General features: G+C 36.0%; 1 protein-coding gene across 1 annotated transcript; it reads left to right on the forward strand.

Annotated features, from left to right (window-relative positions):
* The first annotated feature begins 14,482 nt into the window (after positions 1-14,482).
* Positions 14,483-16,370, forward strand: LOC141668337 (large ribosomal subunit protein bL34c). Its single transcript, XM_074475180.1, has 2 exons — positions 14,483-14,822; positions 15,959-16,370. The coding sequence occupies exons 1-2, from the start codon at positions 14,630-14,632 to the stop codon at positions 16,210-16,212; spliced, it is 447 nt and encodes a 148-aa protein (XP_074331281.1). The 5' UTR covers positions 14,483-14,629; the 3' UTR covers positions 16,213-16,370.
* The last annotated feature ends 8,409 nt before the right edge of the window (positions 16,371-24,779 follow it).

Here is a 24,779-nt window from a genome sequence, read left to right on the forward strand (position 1 = left end):
TAAGTAAAATGCATCTTCTAACTCTATGAGCTAATCTATCTATTGTTTTGATAGCAGTAAAACATAAAAAAACCTATGGTTCTTAGATTCTCATAAGAATCAGATTTCTTCATTAAAACCTTATAAGGTATTTTCCGATCTAAAATAAAATTAGGCATCAAATTAATAAGGTAAATAGCAGCCAAAATACAATCATCCCATAATTTAGTTGGAAGATTAGCATGAATTCTTATGGCTTTAGTTGTATCCAATAAATTCCCATGTTTTCTCTCTACCCTGTCATTCTGTTGAGGATTCCCAACAATACTTTTTTGATGCACTATCCCTCTAGAAGCAAAAAGATTGACACAATTTTGTTGTACTATTTTTGTTCCATTATCAAACCTAGCTGTGACGCCCTCACGCTCCATATCTACAATCCAAAAATCAAAACCTTAATTAGATTCCCATTTGACGTTCCCGGAACGCTTAACAATTTCCCTTTATCGCAATACCCTAAGAGTACATATACTCAATCATAACACAAAGCACGTTTATACCATAACTCGTATACTTTAACCAAATAGCCATCGAATCACATATTGCGACACAATTACAACATATAGCATATAATCCTTGTATCCAAATTCTATACTCGAGTTATAATAACAATTATACAATCTCATATCAAGACGAATCAATCCTTCCTTTTATTTCACATTATTCGAACCAAAACCATCAAATAAACCAAATAATCCCTAGTAATCTTACATGCATTTACTTTGTGAAGTCCTATGATCAAATCACCCTCTTTTACACCCTTAACCATTCGGCCCTTACAACCAAACACAATCAAGTGTACTCAATTACAATCACACACAGTCAAACACAAATAAACCTCTTTTAGTAACATGCAAGTACAAGAATCACTTACACAATCAAGTCTCATCCTTATTAATCCAAAAGTCGAATCAAAATCACAATCAAAATCAAAAATCAAAACCCACTTTTAATTATCAAAAATTCGAACCTAAAATCAACACAAACACCATCCAAAATTGACATGCAACCAAGTACTCATTTCGATTATCATTAGTAGCTAGAGCAATTAGCATATAAGCCCACAAAACCGACTTAATCCTTTTCCAATCATAAGACCCATTCGGGTTTTTTCAAAAAAAAAACACATGCATAGATCAATTTTGACATGCAAGGCTTTAAATCACAATTTCAACTCATTTTAACCCTTAACTTAACCATTTAACTCATTTTATTTATAAATCAAACTAAAATCATTTGATTATACTCAAATCTTACATGCATGCCATGAAACTTTCTTGGAAACAAATATTTATATTCAATATCAAGTTTAACACTAAAACAAATAAACAACTCATCATTCAAAATCAAAACCCCCTTTTTCTTTTAACAACAAAATTCGAACTAACACCAAACAAAACCAAAAAAAATACCACATATCATCCGTTATACTTCTTCTATGATCATATACTAAGAAATTGAGATTTTCTTAGGTAAAATCAAAAGAAGTTGATTTCAAAACTAGCTTAAACACTTACATGCAAAAGATAAACAGATAGAGAATGAGAAATAAGGAAGATTGATGGTGAAAACTTTGATTTCCAACTAGAATTAATTTTTGCATGTAAGAGAGGGAAGAAGGGAGTGTATGAGAGAGAGAGAGAGAGACGAGAGGGAGAGTTCGGGAGAGAAGAGAGAAAAGAGAGATGAGAGAAAAGAGAGAAAGAGAAAAGAAAGATATAGAATGATATGGAAATGACCAAACTTCTCTCCTTTTATACTTACAAGTTAGTAAAAAAGAGAAATTACCCTTGTACCCTTCTCTCATTTTTAGCACAAAATGCATGCAAGGATAGTGCAGTCATTTGGTTAAATTCAATGGAGATAGTGGGGTAGGAAATGAGACATCTAACCTTCTCTCATGTTGATAGTGGGGTACGAATTTGATTAATATATTTTTAAATCAGAAAAGATAAATATTCCACGAATATCACTTTTAGAATATATATCTTGAAATTAGCTTTTCAGCCATATTTTTAAAATAATTTTTGAGCGTACGGTTTATTTGTTATGAATTTTACAAGATTGCGCTTAAAATAGAATTATTACTCAATAAAATTATTTTAAAATACACCGATCACGAAATAAATCCGCCTATCATATTTATAAAGTCTCTAGGACTATTTTGAAGATAACCAAACCAACTTCACACCTTGAACATACTCGGATAATTTTATAAAAACATTTAAAGGTCCAATAAACCTTATTTAAATCAAATAAATACTTTAAAATCATTTAAAATCATCCAGATCACGTAATCATGCATACAGAAAAGCAAACACATATATTCACACATCACAACTCATACTTGATCACAAAATTTTCCTTTTTATCATTACTTTCCTTTTTCGCGTAACGGGTCGCGTCTTGTCTGACGGCCCGACGCTGAGCGTTTTCAGACACGCTTCATAATCATTCTCTTTATATCAATTGACACATCACTGAAATATAATACTCATATAAATATTCTATTTCACACAATAGCACATAGTTCACATTTAAATACTTTTAATCTCTTTTAAAACGGGTCCCGTTCTACCTGACGGCCCGACAACACAGCTTATCCCCTAAGCTAACTCATCAAACTGGAACGGGTCATCTTTCGTTCCCAGTCACTAATATACAATAAAGAAAATTAACCAAAAAAATCATTTATCCCTTTATTTAATCACATAATTTATAATTACACCACATAATTATACTTTATTCACTTAATCATGTCGCGAAATTCCCAATCGTCACAATCTACCCCCCTTAAAAGGATTCCGTCCCTAGAATCTAGTCTAAGCAAGTAGATGGGGATACTTTTATTGCATTTAACTTTCTAATTCCCAAGTTGACTCCTTTTTTTAAAGGATTTCTCCACAACACTCTAACTAGAGGTACAACTTTATTTCTGAGCGTTCTCTCTTTTCGGTCTAAGTTTCGAACTGGTTGTTCCACATAAGTTAAATCTTGTTGTATTTCCACTGGTTCCAATTCGATCACATGGATTGCATCACCATTATATTTCTTTAGAAGAGAAACGTGAAACACGTTATGAAGATATTGCATCTGCGGAGGTAACGCTAATTCATAAGCCACTTTTCCAACTTGTCTAAGTGCTTCGAATGGTCCAATATACCTGGGACTCAATTTTCCTTTCTTTCTGAATCTGGATAAACCTTTCCACGGAGATATCTTTAACAACACTTTATCTCCGGGCTCGAATTGCATATCCTTTCGATCTCGATCCGCATATTTTTTTTGTCGATCTTGAGCAATAATTAACCTTTTACAAATCATTTCCACTTTCTTTTTCGTTTGTTGAACTAGTTTTGGCCCAATTAGTTTGCGCTCACCAACCTCGTCCCAATATGTAGGGGATCTGCATTTTCTTCCATACAACGCTTCATAAGGCGGCATGCCAATACTCGCGTGATAACTGTTGTTGTAGGAAATCTCAATCAATGGCAAATTATCATCCCAATTTTCTTTGAAATATATTGCACAGGTTCGCAGCATATCCTCGATCGTTTGGATTGTCCTTTCAATATTTCGTCGGTCTGCGGATGATACGCCGTGCTCATTTTCAATTTAGTTCCCAAATGATCATGAAATTATCGCCAAAATCTCGAGTTGAATCTCGGATCTCTATCAGACACGATAGATACTGGAACTCCGTGACGCATCACAATCTCGTCCGAATACAATTTGACCAACTTTTCCTATGAAAATCTTTCGTTGATAGGCAAGAAATGCGCTGACTTCGTCAATCGATCAATTATCACCCAAATCGCATCATGATTAGACTTGGTCATTGGCAATCCTACCACGAAATCCATCGCAATATGTTCCCATATCCATTCAGGTATGTCCAGTGGTTGAAGCAATCCACTTGGTCGTTGATGTTCCACTTTTACTCTTTGGCACATATAATATTTACTTATCCATTCCGCAATTTCCTTTTTCATGTTTGACCACCAATAACTCTCTTTTAAGTCCCTGTACATCTTTGTACTTCCATGGTGAATTGAAAATCTTGAGTTATGCGCTTCGTGCAAAATCTCATGCTTTAGCTCCAAAATGTTAGGTATCCAAATGCATGACTTAACGCGATATATTCCCTTTTTCATCCTTTTAAGCTTTAACTTCCTCTCCTGTCAACTTATCTTTCTCGTGGTTCATTACTTGTTCTTGACAACATCGAATCTTTTCCAAAAAATTTGGTTGAAATGACATTGCATACATGGCTCTTCTTTCCAGCTCTGGAATCTGCACTTCTATTTCCAATTTTTCAAAATCTCTGATCAATTCCTTTGATGAAGTTAACACATTCAATCTTTCTTTACGGCTCAATGCTTCTGCTACCACATTCGCCTTTCCAGGGTGATAACTTATCATACAATCGTAATCTTTGATCAGTTCTAACCACCTTCTCTGTCTCATATTCAACTCCTTCTGAGTAAAAATATACTTTAAACTCTTATGATCCGTATAGATCTCACATTTTTCTCCATATAAGTAATGCCTCCAAATTTTAAGAGCAAATACAATCGCTGCTAATTCCAAATCATGTGTGGGATACTTTTGTTCATGCGGCTTTAGTTGCCTTGACGCATATCCTATTACTTTTCCGTGTTGAATTAACACACATCCTAGCCCTTTATAAGAAGCATCGCTAAAGATCACAAACTCTCCTTTTTCATCTGGTAACGCCAAAACTGGGGCAGTTACCAACCTCTTCTTTAATTCTTAAAAACTTTCTTCGCATTTATCCGTCCACACAAACTTCTCGTTCTTCCTTGTCAACTTAGTTAATGGGACCGCAATCTTAGAGAAATCTTGCACAAACCTTCTATAGTATTCTACTAATCCCAGAAAACTTCTGACCTCCGTAGGGGTCTTGGGCCTTTCCAAATTCATTACAGCCTCTATCTTGGTTGGGTCTACTTTAATTCCTTCACTATTTACTACATGTCCAAGAAACTGTACTTCCTTCAGCCAAAACTTCACACTTTAAAAACTTGGCATATAACTTTCCTTTTCTCAATATTTCTAAAGAAATCCTCAAATGCTCCATATGGTCTTCCTCTGTCTTGGAGTATATCAAAATATCATCGATAAACACTATAACGAACTTATCCAAATAATGCTTGAACACTCTGTTCATAAGATCCATAAATGCGGCTGGCGCGTTCGTCAAACCAAACGCCATTACCAAAAACTCATAGTGTCAATATCTCGTTCGAAACGCTATCTTGGGTATATCTTCCACTTTAATCTTTAGCTGATGATACCCAGATCTTATATCAATCTTGGAAAAATAAGTAGCTCCTTTTAATTGATCAAACAAGTCGTCGATTTGCGGTAGAGGGTACTTATTCTTAATCGTCAACTTATCCAATTCGCGATAATCAATGCACAACCTCATACTTCCATCTTTCTTTTTCACAAATAACACCGGTGCACCCCACGGGGATACACTTGGGCGTATTACTCCTTTATTTAATAATTCTTGTAACTGTGCTTCTATCTCCTTCATCTCGACTGGCGCCATACGATAGGGAGCTTTCGATATTGGTTCCGTTACAGGAGCCAAATCAATCATAAACTCGATCTCTCTATCTGAAGGTAGTCCAGGTAATTCATTTGGAAACACATTGAGAAAATCTCTTACTACTGGAATATCCTCAATCATTACGGATTCTTCCTCTATATCTTTGACATGAGCCAAATAAGCTTCGCATTCTTGACATAACAATCTCCTCTTCTGAATAGCCGTTAGAAACTTTTTCACTTGTCTTGTTCCCATAAATATCACTTTGTCACCATCCTTGGTTCTTAACTTCACCTTCTTACTTTTACACTCAATTTGCGCCTCGTGGTTAGACAACCAATCCCTTCCTAAGATAACGTCGAATTCTCTTAACTTAAAAGGAATTAAGTCAGCAGAAAAGTGCCGACCTTCCATAACCACATCGCAATCGGGATAAACCCTTACCCTATTAACAATGACTTTCTCTTGATTTTCTACTTCTATAATCAAATTGGGTTCAAGAGGGCACGCAACATAATTTAATCTATCAAGAATACTTTCAGCAATAAAGGATCTAGTTGCTCCAGAATCGATTAACACTTTTACTTCTACTGAGTTTATAATGAGCATACCTGCCACCATATCCACATCTTGCACAACATCTTTCATTGTCATATTGAAGGTTCTAGCTCTGGGTTGAGCTGTTGGTGCTGGGGGAAGCGGCGGTCCAGCAATTCTAAGAACATTGGCCTTTTGAACAGGCTTCTTGCAGTTTCTGGCCATATGGCCCACCTTTCCACAATTGACTAAGGTTAAATCAGGCTTCTTTTCTCCACTTGGGTACTCCGACGAATAATGCCCCTTCTGATTACACTTAAAGCAAGTCACATCCAGCTTATTACATATTCCCGGGTGTCTCTTCTCACAAACTTTACATTCTTGAATCTGAGGTCTATTATCCTTTCCCGGTTGTCCGACCTTCTGGAAACGATTCTTCTGAGCTCCGTTCCCGGGTTTAAACTTTTGAAACTTTTGGTTCTGACCTCCACCATTCTTTCCAAACTTCCCTCTAAACTTCGAACTTCCTTGCTCTTGCTCCGAGCTCTCAAACTTCCTTTTCTTACTTTCATTCTCTCTTTTTACAGCTTCACGATCCCCTTCCACTATCATTGCCTTCTACACCAAGGTGGCATAGTTCTTGATTTCCAATAGTGCCACTTGACTTCGAATCTATGGCCTAAGTCCCTGTTGGAACCTTTTGGCCTTCTTCACCTTCATACTCGGGTACAAATCTAGATAACTCCGAGAATTTCACTTCATATTCTGCCACCGACATATCTTCTTGTCTAAGTTCCAGAAACTTCATCTCCAGCTGATCTTGAATGTAACTTGACAAATATTTCTCCAGAAACATCTCAGTAAACTTTTCCCATGATAAATCTTTTCCTTCAATAAAAGCCTTAGAAGATTCCCACCAGAAACTTGCCTCATCTTTAAGATAATAACTCGCATATTGAGCTTTCTTTTCATCCTTAACTTCTGCTAACTCAAACGCTTTCTCCATTTCTCTTAACCACGACTGAGCTTTTATCGGGTCAGGCAATCCTAAGAACTCTGGGGGATGAACAAATTGAAAGTGTTTGAAGTTTCCAATTTTAGGGGCTTTGGGTTATTGCAAAAGCTGAGCAAGTCGGCTCATCATAGTGGTATCTTGGTTCAATTCTTGGTCTTGGGTTTGAGTTTCTTCTTCTTGGTGATTTGGTGAATTGGCCATTTCTTACAAACCTGATTGAGCAATTATTTAGGAATACGATAGCATGGCATTGATATATAACAACAACATTTTATTACGAAATCACTTTTGCGGGTTTTAAGCTTTACCCAATTTGCACATGCAATCCTATTACTATATAATTTCTTATATCATTGGTGTTTTCTCATGGCACAGGGTACGATTTTACGAAATTTTAAACACGGTTGTATATAGACATGGTATACAAATCATTTGTAAAGATTTCAGGGTCCACAATAGGAAATAAGATATATGATGGATTCAACAAGCCAAGGGTACATCGATAAAAAGTCTGATTATGACAAGTTCTGAAATACAATACAACATAATAAATGAAAAAGGGATCCCGGCATCTGACCAAGTATCCCAAGCCTACTGGCGCTGAAAGGGAACAACAATTACGAGCTCCACCAAATGTCCCGCTTGATCAACACTAAAATCTAATCATCCAGAATCTCTCTCAACACAACCAACATCCAGCAAATGATCTTATGCAGCCTCCGGGCCTCCGCATCAGCATTATAGTAGATGGTCCCTCTTCCAATCTCCTCCGGGCAACCTGCTCCACCATCTTAATTCGGACTCTTCACTCATCATCCACAACTAAAGCGTTCTACCTAGACTCTCGAGCTAGCCTATCCACCAAAGCTCCCAACTCAGGAATGCGGGAGTAAATAAAATCTCGATCCTGAGCTAACTTGCCACCAACACTAACAGGCACAATCTTAGGCATCTCAGACTCTGGCTCAGGGACCGGGGTCGCTGACTCTGGCCTCAAGGGTGATATTTGCATAGGATCTCATTACTCTCATATGGATCCTCCTCTGGATCTGAACTAACATACACAGGCTCCTCTGAAGAGGGTGAAATGTGGTCCACTGGGGTACTAGTCAAACTAATCTCTGAATCAGAATCACTACCACTACTGGGGTCCTGAGAGAAAACATAAAACAACCAAGAAACAGTGTTAGGGCTAAATAAGACTTCCAACTGTCTCGCACCCTAACTCTAGTTGCCACTTTAACATATTTACTTTTCTTAGACTATACCTAATAGTCTAACTTAACTCTATATGAGTTGAACACTCTCGCGATATAGATATAACCCAAAATATCCTTTTATCCTAACTTGTCTCAGGGACTAGATCTTGTAGCTCTGATACCAACTTGGGACGCCCTTACGCTCCGTATCTACAATCCAAAAATCAAAACCCTAATTAGATTCCCATTCGACGTTCCCGGAACGCTTAACCATTTCCCTTTATCGCAATACCCTAAGAGTACATATACTCAATCATAACACAAAGCACGCTTATATCATAACTCGTATATTTTAACCAAATAGCCATCGAATCACATATTGCGACGCAATTACAACATATAGCATATAATCCTTGTATCCAAACTCTATACTCGAGTTATAATAACAATTATACAATCTCATATCAAGACGAATCAATCCTTCCTTATATTTCACATTATTCGAACCAAAACCATCAAATAAACCAAATAATCCCTAATAATCTTACATTCATTTAATTTGTGAAGTCCTATGATCAAATTAACCTCTTTTACACCCTTAACCATTCGGCCCTTACAACCAAACACAATCAAGTGTACTTAATTACAATCACACACAGTCAAACACAAATAAACCTCTTTTAGTAACATGCAAGTACAAGAATCACTTACACAATCAAGTCTCATTCTTATTAATCCAAAATCTGAATCAAAATCACAATCAAAATCAAAAATCAAAACCCTCTTTTAATTATCAAAAATTTAAACCTAAAATCAACACAAACACCATCCAAAATTGACATGAAACCAATTACTCATTTCGATTATCACTAGTAGCTAAATCAATTAGCATATAAGCCCACACTTACATGCAAAAGGTAAACGGATAGAGAATGAGAAATAAGGAAGATTGATGGTGAAAACTTTGATTTTTAACTAGAATTAAGCTTTGCATGTAAGAGAGAGAAGAAGGGAGTGTATGAGAGAGAGAGCCGAGAGGGAGAGTTCGGGAGAGAAGAGAGAAAAGAGAGATGAGAGAAAAGAGAGAAAGAGAAAGGAAAGAGATAGAATGATATGGAAATGACCAAACTTCTCTCCTTTTATACTTACAAGTTTGTGAAAAAGAGAAATTACCCTTGTACCCTTCTCTCATTATTAACACAAAATGCATGCAAGGATAATATGGTCATTTGGTTAAATTCAATGAAGATAGTGGGGTAGGAAATGACACATCTAACCTTCTCTTGTGTTGTGAGTGGAAATGCATGCAAGGGCAAGTTGGTAATTTAAAAAGAATCTAAATTCTTAATTCCCTTTTATCCTTAATCAAAAATGAATTTGATTAATATATTTTTGAATCAGAAAAGATAAACATGCCACTAATATTACTTTTAAAATATAGATCTTAAAATTAGCTTTTCAGCCATATTTTTAAAATAATTTTTGAGCGTTCGGTTTATTTGTAATGAATTTTACACGATTTTACACGATTGCTCTCAAAATAGAATTATTACTTAATAAAATCATTTTAAAATACACCGATCACGAAATAAATCCACCTATCATTTTTATAAAGTCTCTCGGAATTTTGAAGATAACCAAACCAACTTCACACCTTGAACATACTCAGATAATTTTATAAAAAGATTTAGAGGTTCAATAAACCTTATTTTAAATCAAATAAATACCTTAAAATCATTTAAAATCATCCAGATCACGTAATCATGCATACAAACAAGCAAACACATATATTCACACATCACAACTCATATTTGATCACAAAAGTTTCCTTTTTATCATTACTTTCCTTTTTCGCGTAACGTGTCGCGTCCTGTCTGACGGCCCGACGCTGAGCGTTTTCAGACACGCTTTATAATCATTCTCTTTATATCAACTAACACATCACTGGAATATAATACTCACTTAAACATTTCTATTTTACACAATAGCACATAGTTCACATTTAAATACTTTTAATCTCTTTTAAAACGGGTCCCGTTCTACCTGACGGCCCGACAAAACAGCTTATCCCCTAAGCTGACTCATCAAACTGGAACGGGTCATCTTTCGTTCCCAATTACTAATATACAATAAATACAATTAACCAACAAAATCATTTATCCCTTTATTTTCACATAATTTATAATTACACCACAATATTATACTTTATTCACTTAATCATGTCGCGAAATTCCCAGTCGTCACACTAACAAACTTAACAGAAGTCTGATAGTGATTATCAACATAAACCAAGAAGGCCTGAATAATACTAAAACTCGATCCTTGGTTGTAAGTAAATGAGTCCAAGTGACTCTGGAAAAATCATCCAAGATAGACATAAAATATCGACCTCCAGGAAAATTTGGAGTCTAACATAGGGCCCCATAAATCTATATGCAATAAATGAAATGATGCAGGAGCAATAGGTAGTGAATCATTGAATGGTAATTTGTGATGTTTAGCAAGAATACAAGAATCACAAATGAATTATCATGAAATTTGTTACAATAAAATATATTGGACAAGTGTTTCATTTTCCCTATAGAAGCATGTCTTAATCTTGCATGAAACACATCCAAAGCAGGAATAACATTAGAATACAAACATTCTTGAGAAATGAGATTACAAGATTGAATTTGAGAAGAAAAAAACTTGTAAAAACCATTTGATCTTGTACCAACAGCCTTGACACTATTAGTTGAAATGTCTTGAAATAGACAGCAATCTTTATCAAATTTAGCAATTAAATTATTGTTATCCTACAACTTGCCAACTGATAAAAGATTATGATGAATATATGGAACATACAAAACATTGGTAAGTCGAATGTGAGGAAACAAAGAAACTGTTCCAAATTCAGAAACCAGTTTACAAGAACCATCTAGTAAAGCAATTTTAATACAGTAGAAACTCTTTGAATTAATACTCATTAAATTAATAAACTCTCTAAAATAATAAATTTTTCCGGTCCCGACTTGAGCCAATGTAAAAAATTGAAAAACTCGATAAAATAATAAGATAATAATTTTTCGGGAAATCCTTTATAGTTTTCAGTCCCAAGAAAATCATAAATTAATAATTCATAGGAACTGAAAAAATATATTACACCTTATTGAATACTCTAACACGTTCATGTAATTTATATATGCCAAACTTGTTTGAGAATACATTGAACACATTCATTAATCTTGTTTACATTAATTATACAGTACAACTTCAAAAGTCATTGTTAATTTCCCAAGATCACTAATTACGTTGAATCCGAAGGTTCGTTGATTCTAAGAGGTATGTAAATTATAATACGTTAAAAACTCTTTAAATTAATAATTATTAATTTATCGATAAATTAATAACTCTCTAAATTAATAAATTTCTCTGGTCCCGACATTATTAATTTATAGAGTTTTTACTGTAGGTTCTTAAAGAATTTGTAAATTATCAAATAAAGACAAATTAAAAAATATATGATTACTAGCTTCTATATCAATTATCCATGATGCATAATTTGCAGAAGAATTAACAGTGGATGTAGAGACAATACCTGCAAAGTTGACAGAACTCGAATCATGTTCTGAGATAGACAATCCTGCATTTTGTTGCATCATCTTCATGATTTCTTTGTAGACATGTGAAACCAACCGAGGATCCATAAATTGAGCAGTGGGAGAAAGATGTGAACCAGATGATATATCCAGAGGAGATGCTCCAAGAAGACCAGAAGTATCAGCAACATTAGCTGCAAATTTGGTAGAAACACCAAAATTCTTTCCTTTAAGATTCATATACCAATCTGGAACTCCAGTCAATTTGAAACATTGATCCACACTGTGTCTTTTTTTCTTGAAATGATCACATGTCAAGTCAAGCTTAGACCTCTTAAAATCCTTCTTATTCTAAAAAGACCTTGGAACAGAAAATGAAGGCTTATTGCTGTAAAATGCACTAACATCAGGAACCTTATACAGGTTAACGGCCATACTCTGTTGTTTCTCAATATGTTGTAAGATATGATATGCCTTCAAAATAGTTGGTAATGGCTCCATACTCAACATATTAGTCTTAACATTGTCATAGTTCTTATTAAGGCCACAAATCGATTGAATAAGCTTCTTAGTCTCCGCGGCTTCATTAGCTTTCATCAACAAGTAACAAGTATATTTTGCTAAAACACCACAATTACAATTAAATTTTCCTTCAAGTACTTGTAACTTGCCCCACACATTCTTAAGTATCCCATAATATTCAACAATCGATAGATTATTTTGTTCAATCTTAGATAGACTAGTATGAAGTTCATACAACAATGAAGCATTTGATTTACCAAAATGCTCAGAAATATTAAGCCAAAGATCACGAGCAGTAGAAGCAAGATAAAACTGTCAGATATTACGTGTTTCATAGAAAACGTAAGCCATGACATCACCATATAAGCATTTCTAGTCCATTTGTTCAAATCTGATGATGTAGAATTAGGCATCGATAATGTTCCGTCAATAAAATCGAGTTTATTTTTCGCACAAAGCGCCAATTTACTCCACGACTCCAGTTTATAAAATTATCACCATTAAGCAACAAATTCCTCAACTGTTGTCTCAGATTATCACCGGAAGAAAGAAAAAATGGACCGTTATAGTTGATTGCAACATTCTGCAAATTAGTGTTTATATTCTAATTTTCGATTTCAGTCATATCTATTTCGTAATCAAGAAGGAAATAGAGATTGGAATCAGGAAAATGATCGAATTCAGAGAAATAAGGAGATAGATTCAAGAGAGATAAGAGAGATAAGAAGATCGTAATCGCTAATCAAAGAAATCAGGGTTTAGATTGATTCTATATCGAAATCAATCAACAACTCAACAAATCATCAGAGGATTGCTCTGATACCATGAGAAAATCTAATATTAAAGCTCAATTTGGAGCCATTAGAGATCAACAATGGCTAATTATTAACAAGCAAGTATAGAGATAAATTGTATGTATGTATATCTACAACAATTGTATTGATTCAAAAGAAGAAGATATGATATTATTTTCCATCTGTTTCTTATATACATATTCAGAGAAATGTAATGTCTCTAACAAACTTTCCCGCCTAAACCTAACTAAACATTTCTATTTTTAATTTAAATACTTGAATATGCCAATAAGTAAAAACCCGCACCAGTAATAATTAAAACAAAACAGATAGTTACCAGCTATATAACTGTTAAAAAATTCACAAACCTGTCTCACGTTGAGTCACACATGCCCAATTAAGTTTAAAACTTAATACTCCTTAAGGGGTCGTTTGATTGGAGACATTCTGGTATCAGATATGAGTTTCGTTCATTCCAACCCCATACCTGGTGTTTGGTTCAGAATTTTTTTCCTCCAAACCCGTTCCTCATACCCCCAAGGTATGAGTTTTTGATACCCAAGGGGAGAGGTGGGTATGAGGAAGGGGTATGGGGAATCAATTTTATTTATAATATTTCAACTTTATTTAACCAATCAAATGCAAATATTTAATACAAAAAAAAAATTAATGAACTAAAATATATTAAAATGATAATTAAAATAATATTTAAATTAAAAAAAATTAATAACTTAAAAAATATTTTAAATCTAAAATATTTATTCCAGCACTCAACCAAACACATGATATCATAAATGATACCTCAACCCCATACCATCTTAACCCGATTCCTTATTCCAACCTCATACCACTTCTCGAAGCAAACGACCCCTTAGAGATTTCTAACTAAATGTATGGGTATTTTTATATTTATATAATTTAATTAAAAAATTAGAATTATATTATTGAAAATATACTATATACTTGTATAACGCTCTAAATATTTAATTAGGGGCATTTTTCTTTTAATAAAATTAGTCACAGCAAATTACATGTAGAAAAACATAATTATCCTGACAGAAAAAGAAAGAAAATAACATAATTATAAAATAGTAAAAAGATGAATAAACTTTAAAGTAATGTTCCATCGATAAATGTTTAATTAAAATTTTGATAAAAAATGTTTTCGTCAACAATTTTAAATGAAATGAAATGAAATGAAAAACACACACAGCCTGTGTAGCACCAGTAATGTTATCCTGTCACCAACCACAGACGAATATAACCAAACCCCCGTCCATCTTTCTCACATAGTAGTCGATAAGGGTAGCATAGCACAATCCCTTCTACTTATCTTTTAACTGAACAAAACCAGAAGAACACAAATGGCGTGTATGTCAATGGCCACATTGGGTCTATGTTCATACGTGGGCCCATCTGCTTCCTTATCTGTGTCCACTGGTTCCAAGCCCAGAAGCTCTGTTTCCTTCAAAATGGCCCCTTCTGCCCTGCCCACTTCCTCCTTCCTCACTTCCTCCTTCTCTTCCCTCTCTATCTCCTCATCTTCCTCATTTTCAGGTATCATCTTTTCTGGGTCTTTCTTTTTTCTCATTTAATTTTATGTATATGTTGTTAACATATATAGAAAAGATCTTTAATTTATCAAATTTGGAGCTTGTTTTTGTGGATTGGTTTATCTGTTGAGTTAATTAGGTTTGTTTTCTTGATTTTGAGTTTCTGTATGAATGGTAAACATAATGTGTTTGTAGTTTGTGGTGTGTGTGTATTTTGGCCTTGGGTGAAAGTACATTCTTGAAAATTTTGTGTACAACATAGATAGTTATAGTTTAGGTTGAAGAGAGTTGGTGACTTAACGTGGTCTCGAGTTTGGGACCTCCGTTTTTCGTAAAATTTTGATTGGGAGGCTAAATGTTGCAAAGGTTGATGGTTCCTGTCTATTGAAAGGAGTGTTAAAGATACAATCTTTAAATTTTGTCCATCTACTAAGACTACGAAGCTGTTACCTTTTGACACTTCTTGTTAACGATTTAAATGAAGAAGAAAGTAAGAAAATTGCCATCGTGATGAATAAATTAGCTGTGTAGAATCAGGATTTTTTTTCCATTTAAAGTTTGTTAAGCACGGATGTGGTTCTAAAGAAAGTAGAGAAGTCTTGTTATTATTTCATTTACTCCTTTTTCTTTTTATTATTCTTTAGGATGTCTAAGGACATCATTTTAGTAGAAAAATATTAAGGAGCTTAAGTTTCTTACACCTCCATTGTTTGGCATGATGAATTTTACTAAAAAACTTTATTCTAGTTTCCTATGTTTGTCTGCTTAGGATAAACAACTTAGAGGAAAAATATTGTGCAGGTTAGAGAAAAAAGACTTAAAGAGATAGAGGATGTCATTTACATATCTAGAAGTTGATAAAAGAATATTGTAGGAACATCTTAATTTCCTTGCCTAGTATCTTCTAAAGACAATATTACGCAAAACAAAAGATGCCTTAATTACAGATAAATTCTTGAAACTATACGAGTCCATGTTTCACAGCACCTGATGCATACCAGTCATGGTTTACAATTGCATTTATAAATATCGTTTAAAATTTCTTACAAGCTAAACCTATCAAAGTAGGGCTCAAATTTATATATACCATCGATTCATTTAATTGCTGTACCATAGTGTCTTATTGCTTATGCATTGCAGGTTTATCTTTGGGGCTCAACTTCAACACTGGGATGAAAACAGAGAAAAGCCGTGGTCTAGTTGTAAGAGCTGGGAAAGCAGCTCTTTGTCAAACTAAGAGGAGTAGATCTCGGAAATCTTTGGCCCGCACTCACGGTTTCCGTAAGCGAATGAGTACTACCAGTGGAAGAGCTATAATCAAACGAAGACGTGCTAAGGGACGATGGAAGCTTTGCACAAAGACCAACCACAGCAGTGGGAAACAATATCGTTAATTTATCATTTCCTTGAACGACTTGTTGTAGTTGAAACATGTTAAATTGTGATAGTTCCATATTCATGTAAAACCTTATCTGGATGACTGGGTAATTTGTATCTAGTACTATACATTTTGATTGTTTGACTCAAGAAGCTTCATTTAAATTCATTGTAACTGCTGCTACCTTATCTTATGTCCAAATCAGTCACATTAGAATTTCAATTGATTAATACCACTTTACCTTACAGTGAGGTTTTTCCATGTAATTCTATGCACTTGGATGATATTCTAGGATATAATGCCAACTGCTAAGCACATTCGCCAAGTCTATGTAATAACATTTTCACGTTTGCAAGTCTTGGCTCCTGAAGTGACAACCAGTAGCTCAAATTCTATGTATTCCCTCTATTTCAAAATACTTGTCCACATTGACTTTGCACACGTATTTTAAATTGCATTTCAGAAAAAGAAAATTTAATAAATAACTTATGCAGTCATGTGATTAGTTCATTTTAAAATACGTGTGCAAAGTCGAAGTGGACAAGTACTTTGAAATCAAGGGAATTAAAAAATGCTAAATTTTGGCTCTTGAGGGTTATGCATAATTCAATCCAAATTCTTTACTTGAGGCAAAATCTTGCTCAACTTGGGAAAAAACTGAATCGAGAAGGGGACAATGAGAAATCATTGACTGGGAAACGCTTCATCCCGTTTTTGTTTTGTAACCTTAATTTCTAATGAGGTTTAAATGATGAGCAAAGTTGGCTTAATGGCACATAATTCAATACAATTCTTCGTTCAGACCTCTAAAATTATTATTAGATTTAGAGTACATATGAAAGCATGTACTACAATATAAATTGTCAGTTTATTCATTTTAGCACTAACCAGAAGGGATGAAAACATGTTTAGGGAGGTTTTAGGCCTTGAGCAGTACTTAGATAGGATGCATCCATCTGAATACCATATAATTTGGAAAAGTTTGAGCCTTTTCTCCAGGATGTAACCATAGCAACACTGCAGAGGTCACAGACCCTCTCGTTCAGTGATCCCCGGAGCGCACTCGTTTCCCATGAATTCTTAGTCAACCAGTGTGTGTGGCTGTTTACATTTTCTTTTAAAATTGTCTACAACTATGGTCAGATGACTAAAATTTTAAAGTGCAGATGTGTAGTACCAAGTTGAATTTTTTTGTTCTCATAGACTATGTTCCTCGGACTCGGGTAAGGAGTGCCGTACAAGTGTCGGTTTGGCACTCTCGAAAAATTAGGACACAGAGACACTGTCCGAAATTTGGACACCGGGATATGACATGGACATTTAGGCCAATACTACATTGCAGCTGCAGATAGACTATGTGTTACATCTGCCACTTGCCAGTTGCAATCTATTGCAGAAAGATATATCTGTAGAAGTTGGTGTTGCTTAGAATCAAATAGAAAAAGAAGACATCAGATTTATATATTCAAAAAGTACATCTTGCTACATACGGTTAAACCTTGACGAAGTAATAATCGATAAAATAATAATTTTTTTAAACATAATATTTTCTCCGGTCCCAATATAATGGACATAAAGTATTTTTGCTCTGAATAAAGTAATATACTCGCTAAATTAATATTTTTTCTCGGTCCCAACAGTATTATTTTAAAGAGAGTTTTGATTGTATATTTCTCTGAGATTCATATAAAATAAATGTACATTTACTGAGATATGAAAAAAATTAATAAAATCTAATATTAGAAAAGTGAATAATAAACCATTCCTGTCTGAATCCATGAAAATGTTGTTCAGAAAACTTAAAATTCCTAATCGTGCATGGTATATATTTGCGAAAAGATTAGATTTACGATTTCCGCTGCAAAAAAGTTTGCAATCATCCTTACAAATTGAATAGATGAAGCGGCATTCTCTAAACCACCACATAATCTTCCTCGGAAAACTCATCCTCCGATGAAAATGAATCTGCATATGACAAGGTCAAAATAAGAAAAATAAACATACAGATCTAATAAGAAAAGGGTACATACCTATCGATACCATTGAAAGAGCACCATCACGATCTCCCCTACTAAGTGACCCGTCAGATTTAGATAACTCAGTAGAAGGAACAAAATTAACAGCTTGTTGATCACTCCCTACTTCAGTATTTAAGTCCACGTCTCTACCTGTTCCACATTTAGTGGAAGAATCTGATATGATTTGAAATGATCCAAGTGAAAAAAATTCTGTTTCACCGATACAATTCTTTTTATTGCCTGCATTTGAGTTATCATACATCCTCACAGCTGCATTTTGCTTAAGGGATGAATTTTCTTGCACGTTTTTGTCAGGTTCAGCAGCGTTCACTTTGGGAAGAGAACACATGTTATCATCCACGATTGCAGTTGGTTTTTGAGAATCATATAGGGAAGCAGGAACTTCCTCTTCTGTAACATTTGCAATATTTTGGGGCTGCTTAGGGTTCTTACTTTGCATAATCTGTGACCAGAATCCTTTAATATGGGTACCAACTGCCACTAACTGGCGCATTATATACTCAAGGGACATTTTAATATTTTTCTTGTCTTCATTTACAGTTGCAGTTGGGGTTTGAGAATCAGATAGGTCTGGAACTCTCTCTTCTGTTGCATCCATGATTTTACGGGGACTCTTAGGACTCTCATTTCCCATAATCTTTTTCCAGAATCCAGTGATATGGTTACCGAGTGTCATCAATTGGCCTATAACATACTTAAGTGTATCCTGTTGAAAAATCAGTATTTAAGAAAAACTAAGTTTCAGTTTAGCACCAACCGTAATATAACATTTACACAGATTAAGACACTAGAATCGACTATCAATGTGGCCCATGATGAAAGAAAATGAAAGAACAGTGCTAGCAACTTTTTCTTTTTCCGTCAGGGATGATCTCCTTTAGCATTCTACTCACGGTAGGCATGAACTAGATTACATAGTATACTCCATGAGATGTTGATGCCACTTTCAAAAAATAAAATTCAGTAAATGAGGATAATAATACTAATAATAATACCTGGCAATGGATGTCTTCATCGACTGCTGAACAAAATCTATCAAACTCGGCTTTTCTGGATTTCATTTTAATTCAAGTAATTTGGTATCTAGAGAAACCAAATGAAAAAACAGAGAATAAAATAATATCAGCTTCTACAGGTAAGCAACCTTTTATGTTTTAGTTTATGGTATTATACTCATCTCATTCCTCAAACTCAAGATTTACGATATCATCATCCATGTTATGTGCACGTACATGAAAGAAGCAATCAATATATAGAGCTCCTATAAATTTAACTATGCAGGTCTTCCATTTTCAGTGTTAACACTGAATTAAAGGTGAACAAACCCAAAACTAATATTAGCTCACATAATTGCAAGTATACATGAAATATCCAAATATATCACGCTAGCTCCTCCACATAAGGACACACAACTAAGCAATGTACTTAATAAGTTGAAAAGAAGATAAAAATCGACATAATCATATATTCCTAATCATACCAAATAAGACAACCGATACATACATAACTATCGGAATTCAGCAGAATCAGTGGGTAAAGACAAACAGAGCAATATACAGATCTGGGAAGAAATCAACTACAGATGCCAATGTAAACATTCATTCATAAAACCATATCCAGTACATGCAGCTGATATTTAAGAATGTGCCAAAACGGGAAAATAACAAATTAGGAATTAAAAGACAAGAGTAGCCTTATACTAACAGAGCCATCTAAGCTAGCACAAGGACAGGAGAGACATTAATGCAGGAGAGGTGGTCCTAAGTTTGTTGAGGGAATAAAGTGAGGTGTCATGCAAGGTGGCATGTATTTATTTCACGTGCTTTCTTCAATACTCCCCTTCAAGCTGAGCTGGAGGTGCAGTGGAAGCTCCAAGCTTGTCAAGTAGGTGATAGTGTTGTTGCACAGAGAGAGGTTTGGTTAGAATATCAGCCAGCTGAGATTTGGAGGGAACATGGGACGTTTGAATTTCACCAGCTGTCACTTTGTCACGAATGAAGTGACAGTCAACTTCAATATGTTTTGTCCGAGCATGTAACACAGGGTTTGCTGCGATAGAAAGAGCTGCCATATTATCACAGTGCAGGAGTGCAGGAGGCAGAGAAGTGAATCCCATATCCTTGAGGAGGGTTGTTAACCAGGTAATTTCACAAGCCGTCACAGCCATGGAGCGATATTCCGCTTCAGCAGTAGAGCGTGCCACGACCTTTTGTTTCTTTGTTTGCCAGCTAACAGGAGATGCACCCAACAGGAGACAAAAACCAGAAGTTGAACGACGGGTCACCGGACAGTTTGCCCAATCACTGTCTGAGTATGCTCGAATGATCAAATTCGAGGAAGAAGCCAGCAAAACACCTTGAGATGGATTGCTCAGTAAGTAACGAAGCAGCTTTTTAGCAGCCAGCATGTGTGCATTAGTTGGGTGGTGCATGAATTGGCTCAAGATATGCACAGCAAAGACAATGTCAGGACGAGTCACTGTCAAGTATATAAGCTTTCCCACCAATCGTTGATACGGGTGAGGGTCTGTGAGAGGCACACCAGATGTTGGTGTTAGTTTCAGATGAGAGTCCATTGGAAGTTTGAGAGGAGTCGAGTTCACCACATCAAATTCTTTCAGTAGATCCAGTGCATACTTCTTTTGCGAGATGAATATGCCAGCTGATGATCGAGTAATCTCCAAACCCAAGAAATAACTAGCTGCACCAAGATCTTTTATGTGAAATTCTTTGGCTAACATGACTTTAATGTACTCGATTTCAGCATCACTATTTCCTGAGATAAGCAAGTCATCGACATAAACCAGAACTAATGTGATATTTGAGCCAGAATGCTTTGTAAATAAACTGTAATCAGTTTTTGATTGCTCATAGCCAAGATTGATTAAGGTGGTAGATAGTTTGCTGAACCATTGACGAGGTGCTTGCTTAAGTCCGTACAATGATTTTAAAAGTTGACAGACCCATTCACCAGTAGGCAGGACAGCAGACAAGGTGGACTCAGGAGTGATACGAGAACCCATGCCACTGTATCCTTGAGGAAAGCGCATGTACACAGTTTCATCTAGATCCCCATTCAAAAATGCGTTGGAAACGTCCATTTGAACAGTTTTCCATCCTTGGATTGCTGCTACAGCCAAGAGAGTACGCACAGTTGTTAACTTCGCAACTGGTGCGAAAGTTTCTACATAATCGATCCCATATACTTGCCTGCAACCCAATACCACAAGCCTTGCTTTGTACCTCTCAATCGAACCATCAGGGTTGTATTTTGTTTTGAATAGCCATTTGCAAGCAATAGCTTTCTTTCCTTTGGGAAGCGGAGTAATTTTCCAGGTGTTATTTTCTTCTAATGCTGTCAATTCACGGTTCATTGCATCTCTCCATTTCTCATGTTGGACAACATGTTTGAAGCAGGTAGGATCAGGATTGGCTGTCAAGGTGGCAGAGTGACAGTGAAACTGCTCTTCTAGAGGAAGATCAATTACTTGAGCTACATTGGCTGATGAACAAACAGTGTTCACATAATCTCCTAGCCAGGCTGGTTTTTGTGTTGTTCGAGAAGAGCGTCGAATTGTTGGATCTGGTGGTGTAACAACAGTGTTATGTGTGGGATGTGTCTCAGCATCATCGACCAAAATGTCATCATGACAATACACACCAGGCTGAGGCATAGGCACAGGTGTAGGCTGGATATAAGAATCTGAGGTTGCACCATTTAGAGGAAAAATGTTCTCGTGAAAAATCACATCACGTGAAACAAAGGTGTTTTTTGTTGTCAAATCCAACAGAGTATAACCCTTCTTAGAAAACGGGTAGCCAACAAAGACACAGGGCACTCCTTTTGAGCCAAACTTATCAGAAGTCTGAGTTGGGTTAGCAGCAAATGCCAAGCATCCATAAGCCTTGACCCGATCATAATCTGGAAGGTGATTGAAAAGCAACTCATATGGGGTTTTGTTGTCCAAAACAGGTGTTGGAAGACGGTTAATGAGGTAGACAGCTGCAAGTACACATTCACCCCAGTGTATTAGGTCGAGACCTGCTTGAAAACGAAGGCATCGAGCTACTTCAAGAACATATCTGTGTCGCCTCTCCACACGGGCATTCTGTTGTGGACGATGGACACAAGATGTCTGATGTAGTATACCTTTATCAGCATAGAATTGCCTGTAAGGAGCATCACTAAATTCACCAGCATTATCAGACCGGATGGTACTTATATTCTTGTCAAAGTGCTCATGAGCATAATTATAGAATGATTTCATGGTCGAAAGGTAATCAGATTTTTGCTGTAAAAGATAAACCCACGTAACTCTGGAAAAATCATCAACTATGGTCAAGAAGTACTTGTATTTACCTCTTGTAGCCACTTTATACGGACCCCAAGTGTCAACATGGATTAATTCAAACTTATCAGAAGCATGTGAGGTGCTCAAGTCAAACGGCAGTTTGGCAAACTTTGACATTGGACAGGTAACACAAACTTTATCAGCAGGCAGAGTGTGATTTTTGAGAAAAGGTATGTACCTCAGTTTAGTAATGGGAGCATGCCCAAGACGTATGTGCCATAGTGCATAGTCTGAACTTGGAGTTTTTGAGGCAGAGTTGCTCATGATTGAAGGGGGTTCATCCTTGAGGTAATACAATCCATTTTGAAGGGAGCCAGCAGCACGCTGTTGTTTTGTTTCAGCATCAACAATAACACAGCCGTCAGGATGAAAATGAACCAAACAATTGTTGTCTTGAGACAACCGGTGAATAGATAAGAGGTTGTGTTTGAATTGAGGCACATAAAGGACCTTCTTCAAGACCAGACCACTTTGTAAAACTAAGTGGCCAATGTGAGTTATCCTTGTGCTTGCTCCTGTTGGCAATTTGATTATCAAATCAGAGGGGGCTGCTTGTATATTACATAGCTTGTCGAGGCTGAAGGTCATGTGGTCACTCGCACCAGAGTCGACAATCCAGGTCGAGGTGTCAACAGCAGACATATGGCAAGAAACCATACCAGAGAAACAGTTCTCAAGTTCATCATCAGTCAAAGATGGGGCAGTGTTGTTGGAAGAAGCCTGTTGAGGCAACAGCTTCAAGAGTTGTTGCAGCTGGGATGCTAAGTTCACATCTGTAGGGAGAGTGGCCTGGACAACATTATTTGCCTGTCTGGGCTGTTTTGTGACAGCAGCCTGAGGTCGTGAAACAGGCTTATACTTACGGTGCCACCGAGGGTAACCAACAACCGTCCAACATCGGTCGCCACTGTGATTTTTCTGACCACAAGCATGACAAGCAGGGCCTTTATACTCAGATTGTGACCTGCTATTCATAGCAGAGACATCAGCAACAGCAATGTTAAACAAATCCTTCTGCGATTCTTCCTGTTGAAGAGTAGAGAAAGCAACCTCCACAGTAGGAAGTGGATTTTGCATCAACAGTTGAGAACGAAGAGCAGCATAAACATCATCAAGGCCATTTAAAAACTGAAACAAACGAGACTCAGCTTTTTGTTTGTTAATAGCAGCAACAAAGGATGTAAAATCAGGGGCAACAGTGGTGACTACTGGTAAGGTGTTCATAGACTCAATCTCCTCCCACAGACTACTTAAGGTAGTAAAGTAATCGTTCAGTTTCATGGTGTTTTGTTTAAGAGCAAACAGATCTCTAGAAAGTTTGTATTTCCTAGAACCATTACTTAACAAGAAACGATTCTCCAGTTGAGACCATACCTCAGATGCAGTGCTGATAAAAAGAATGGATTGTTTGATGCTGTCCGAGACATTAGCGTGCAACCAAGAAATTACAAGGTCATTGCAGGTGTCCCATTGAGTAGCTTGAACATCATCAGTAAGATCTTTGATAACAGAACCAGTTAAGAACCCTAGCTTGCGTTTAGCAGAAAGCTGGATTTCAAAAGTTCGTTTCCAGGATCTGTAGTCTGAAGCTCCTTGAAGCTTGGAAACGCTCACAGACAAAGGGCCATCAGATGGGTGTATAAATAAAGGGTTTTGCATATCAGCAAAAGAGAATCTCCCACCATTCGCCATATCTGGTAAAACACAGAGTATGCTTTCTCAGATCTGAAGAAAAGAAAAACAGATAGAGAAAGGATGAATGAGACAACTGACACTAGATTGATTTTTCAAGAAAACACCAAAAATGTATGTAAAAAGCTCTGATACCATAAAGACAAACAGAGCAATATACAGATCTGGGAAGAAATCAACTACAGATGCCAATGTAAACATTCATTCATAAAACCATATCCAGTACATGCAGCTGATATTTAAGAATGTGCCAAAACGGGAAAATAACAAATTAGGAATTAAAAGACAAGAGTAGCCTTATACTAACAGAGCCATCTAAGCTAGCACAAGGACAGGAGAGACATTAATGCAGGAGAGGTGGTCCTAAGTTTGTTGAGGGAATAAAGTGAGGTGTCATGCAAGGTGGCATGTATTTATTTCACGTGCTTTCTTCAATAGATAACAATAGGACAGATATACGATTAAAGCTAAGAAGATAGTTCTACTTTCCAGTAAGTTACA

This window comes from Apium graveolens, chromosome 6, assembly GCF_009905375.1.
Source record: "Apium graveolens cultivar Ventura chromosome 6, ASM990537v1, whole genome shotgun sequence".
In the NCBI taxonomy this organism is placed as follows: domain Eukaryota; kingdom Viridiplantae; phylum Streptophyta; class Magnoliopsida; order Apiales; family Apiaceae; genus Apium; species Apium graveolens.

Coding starts and splice junctions, on each gene's coding strand:
- LOC141668337 (XM_074475180.1), top strand. CDS start 14,630: ATGGCGTGTATGTCAATGGCCACATTGGGTCTATGTTCATACGTGGGC. Junction 14,823..15,958: donor CTCATCTTCCTCATTTTCAG/GTATCATCTTTT, acceptor TATGCATTGCAG/GTTTATCTTTGGGGCTCAAC.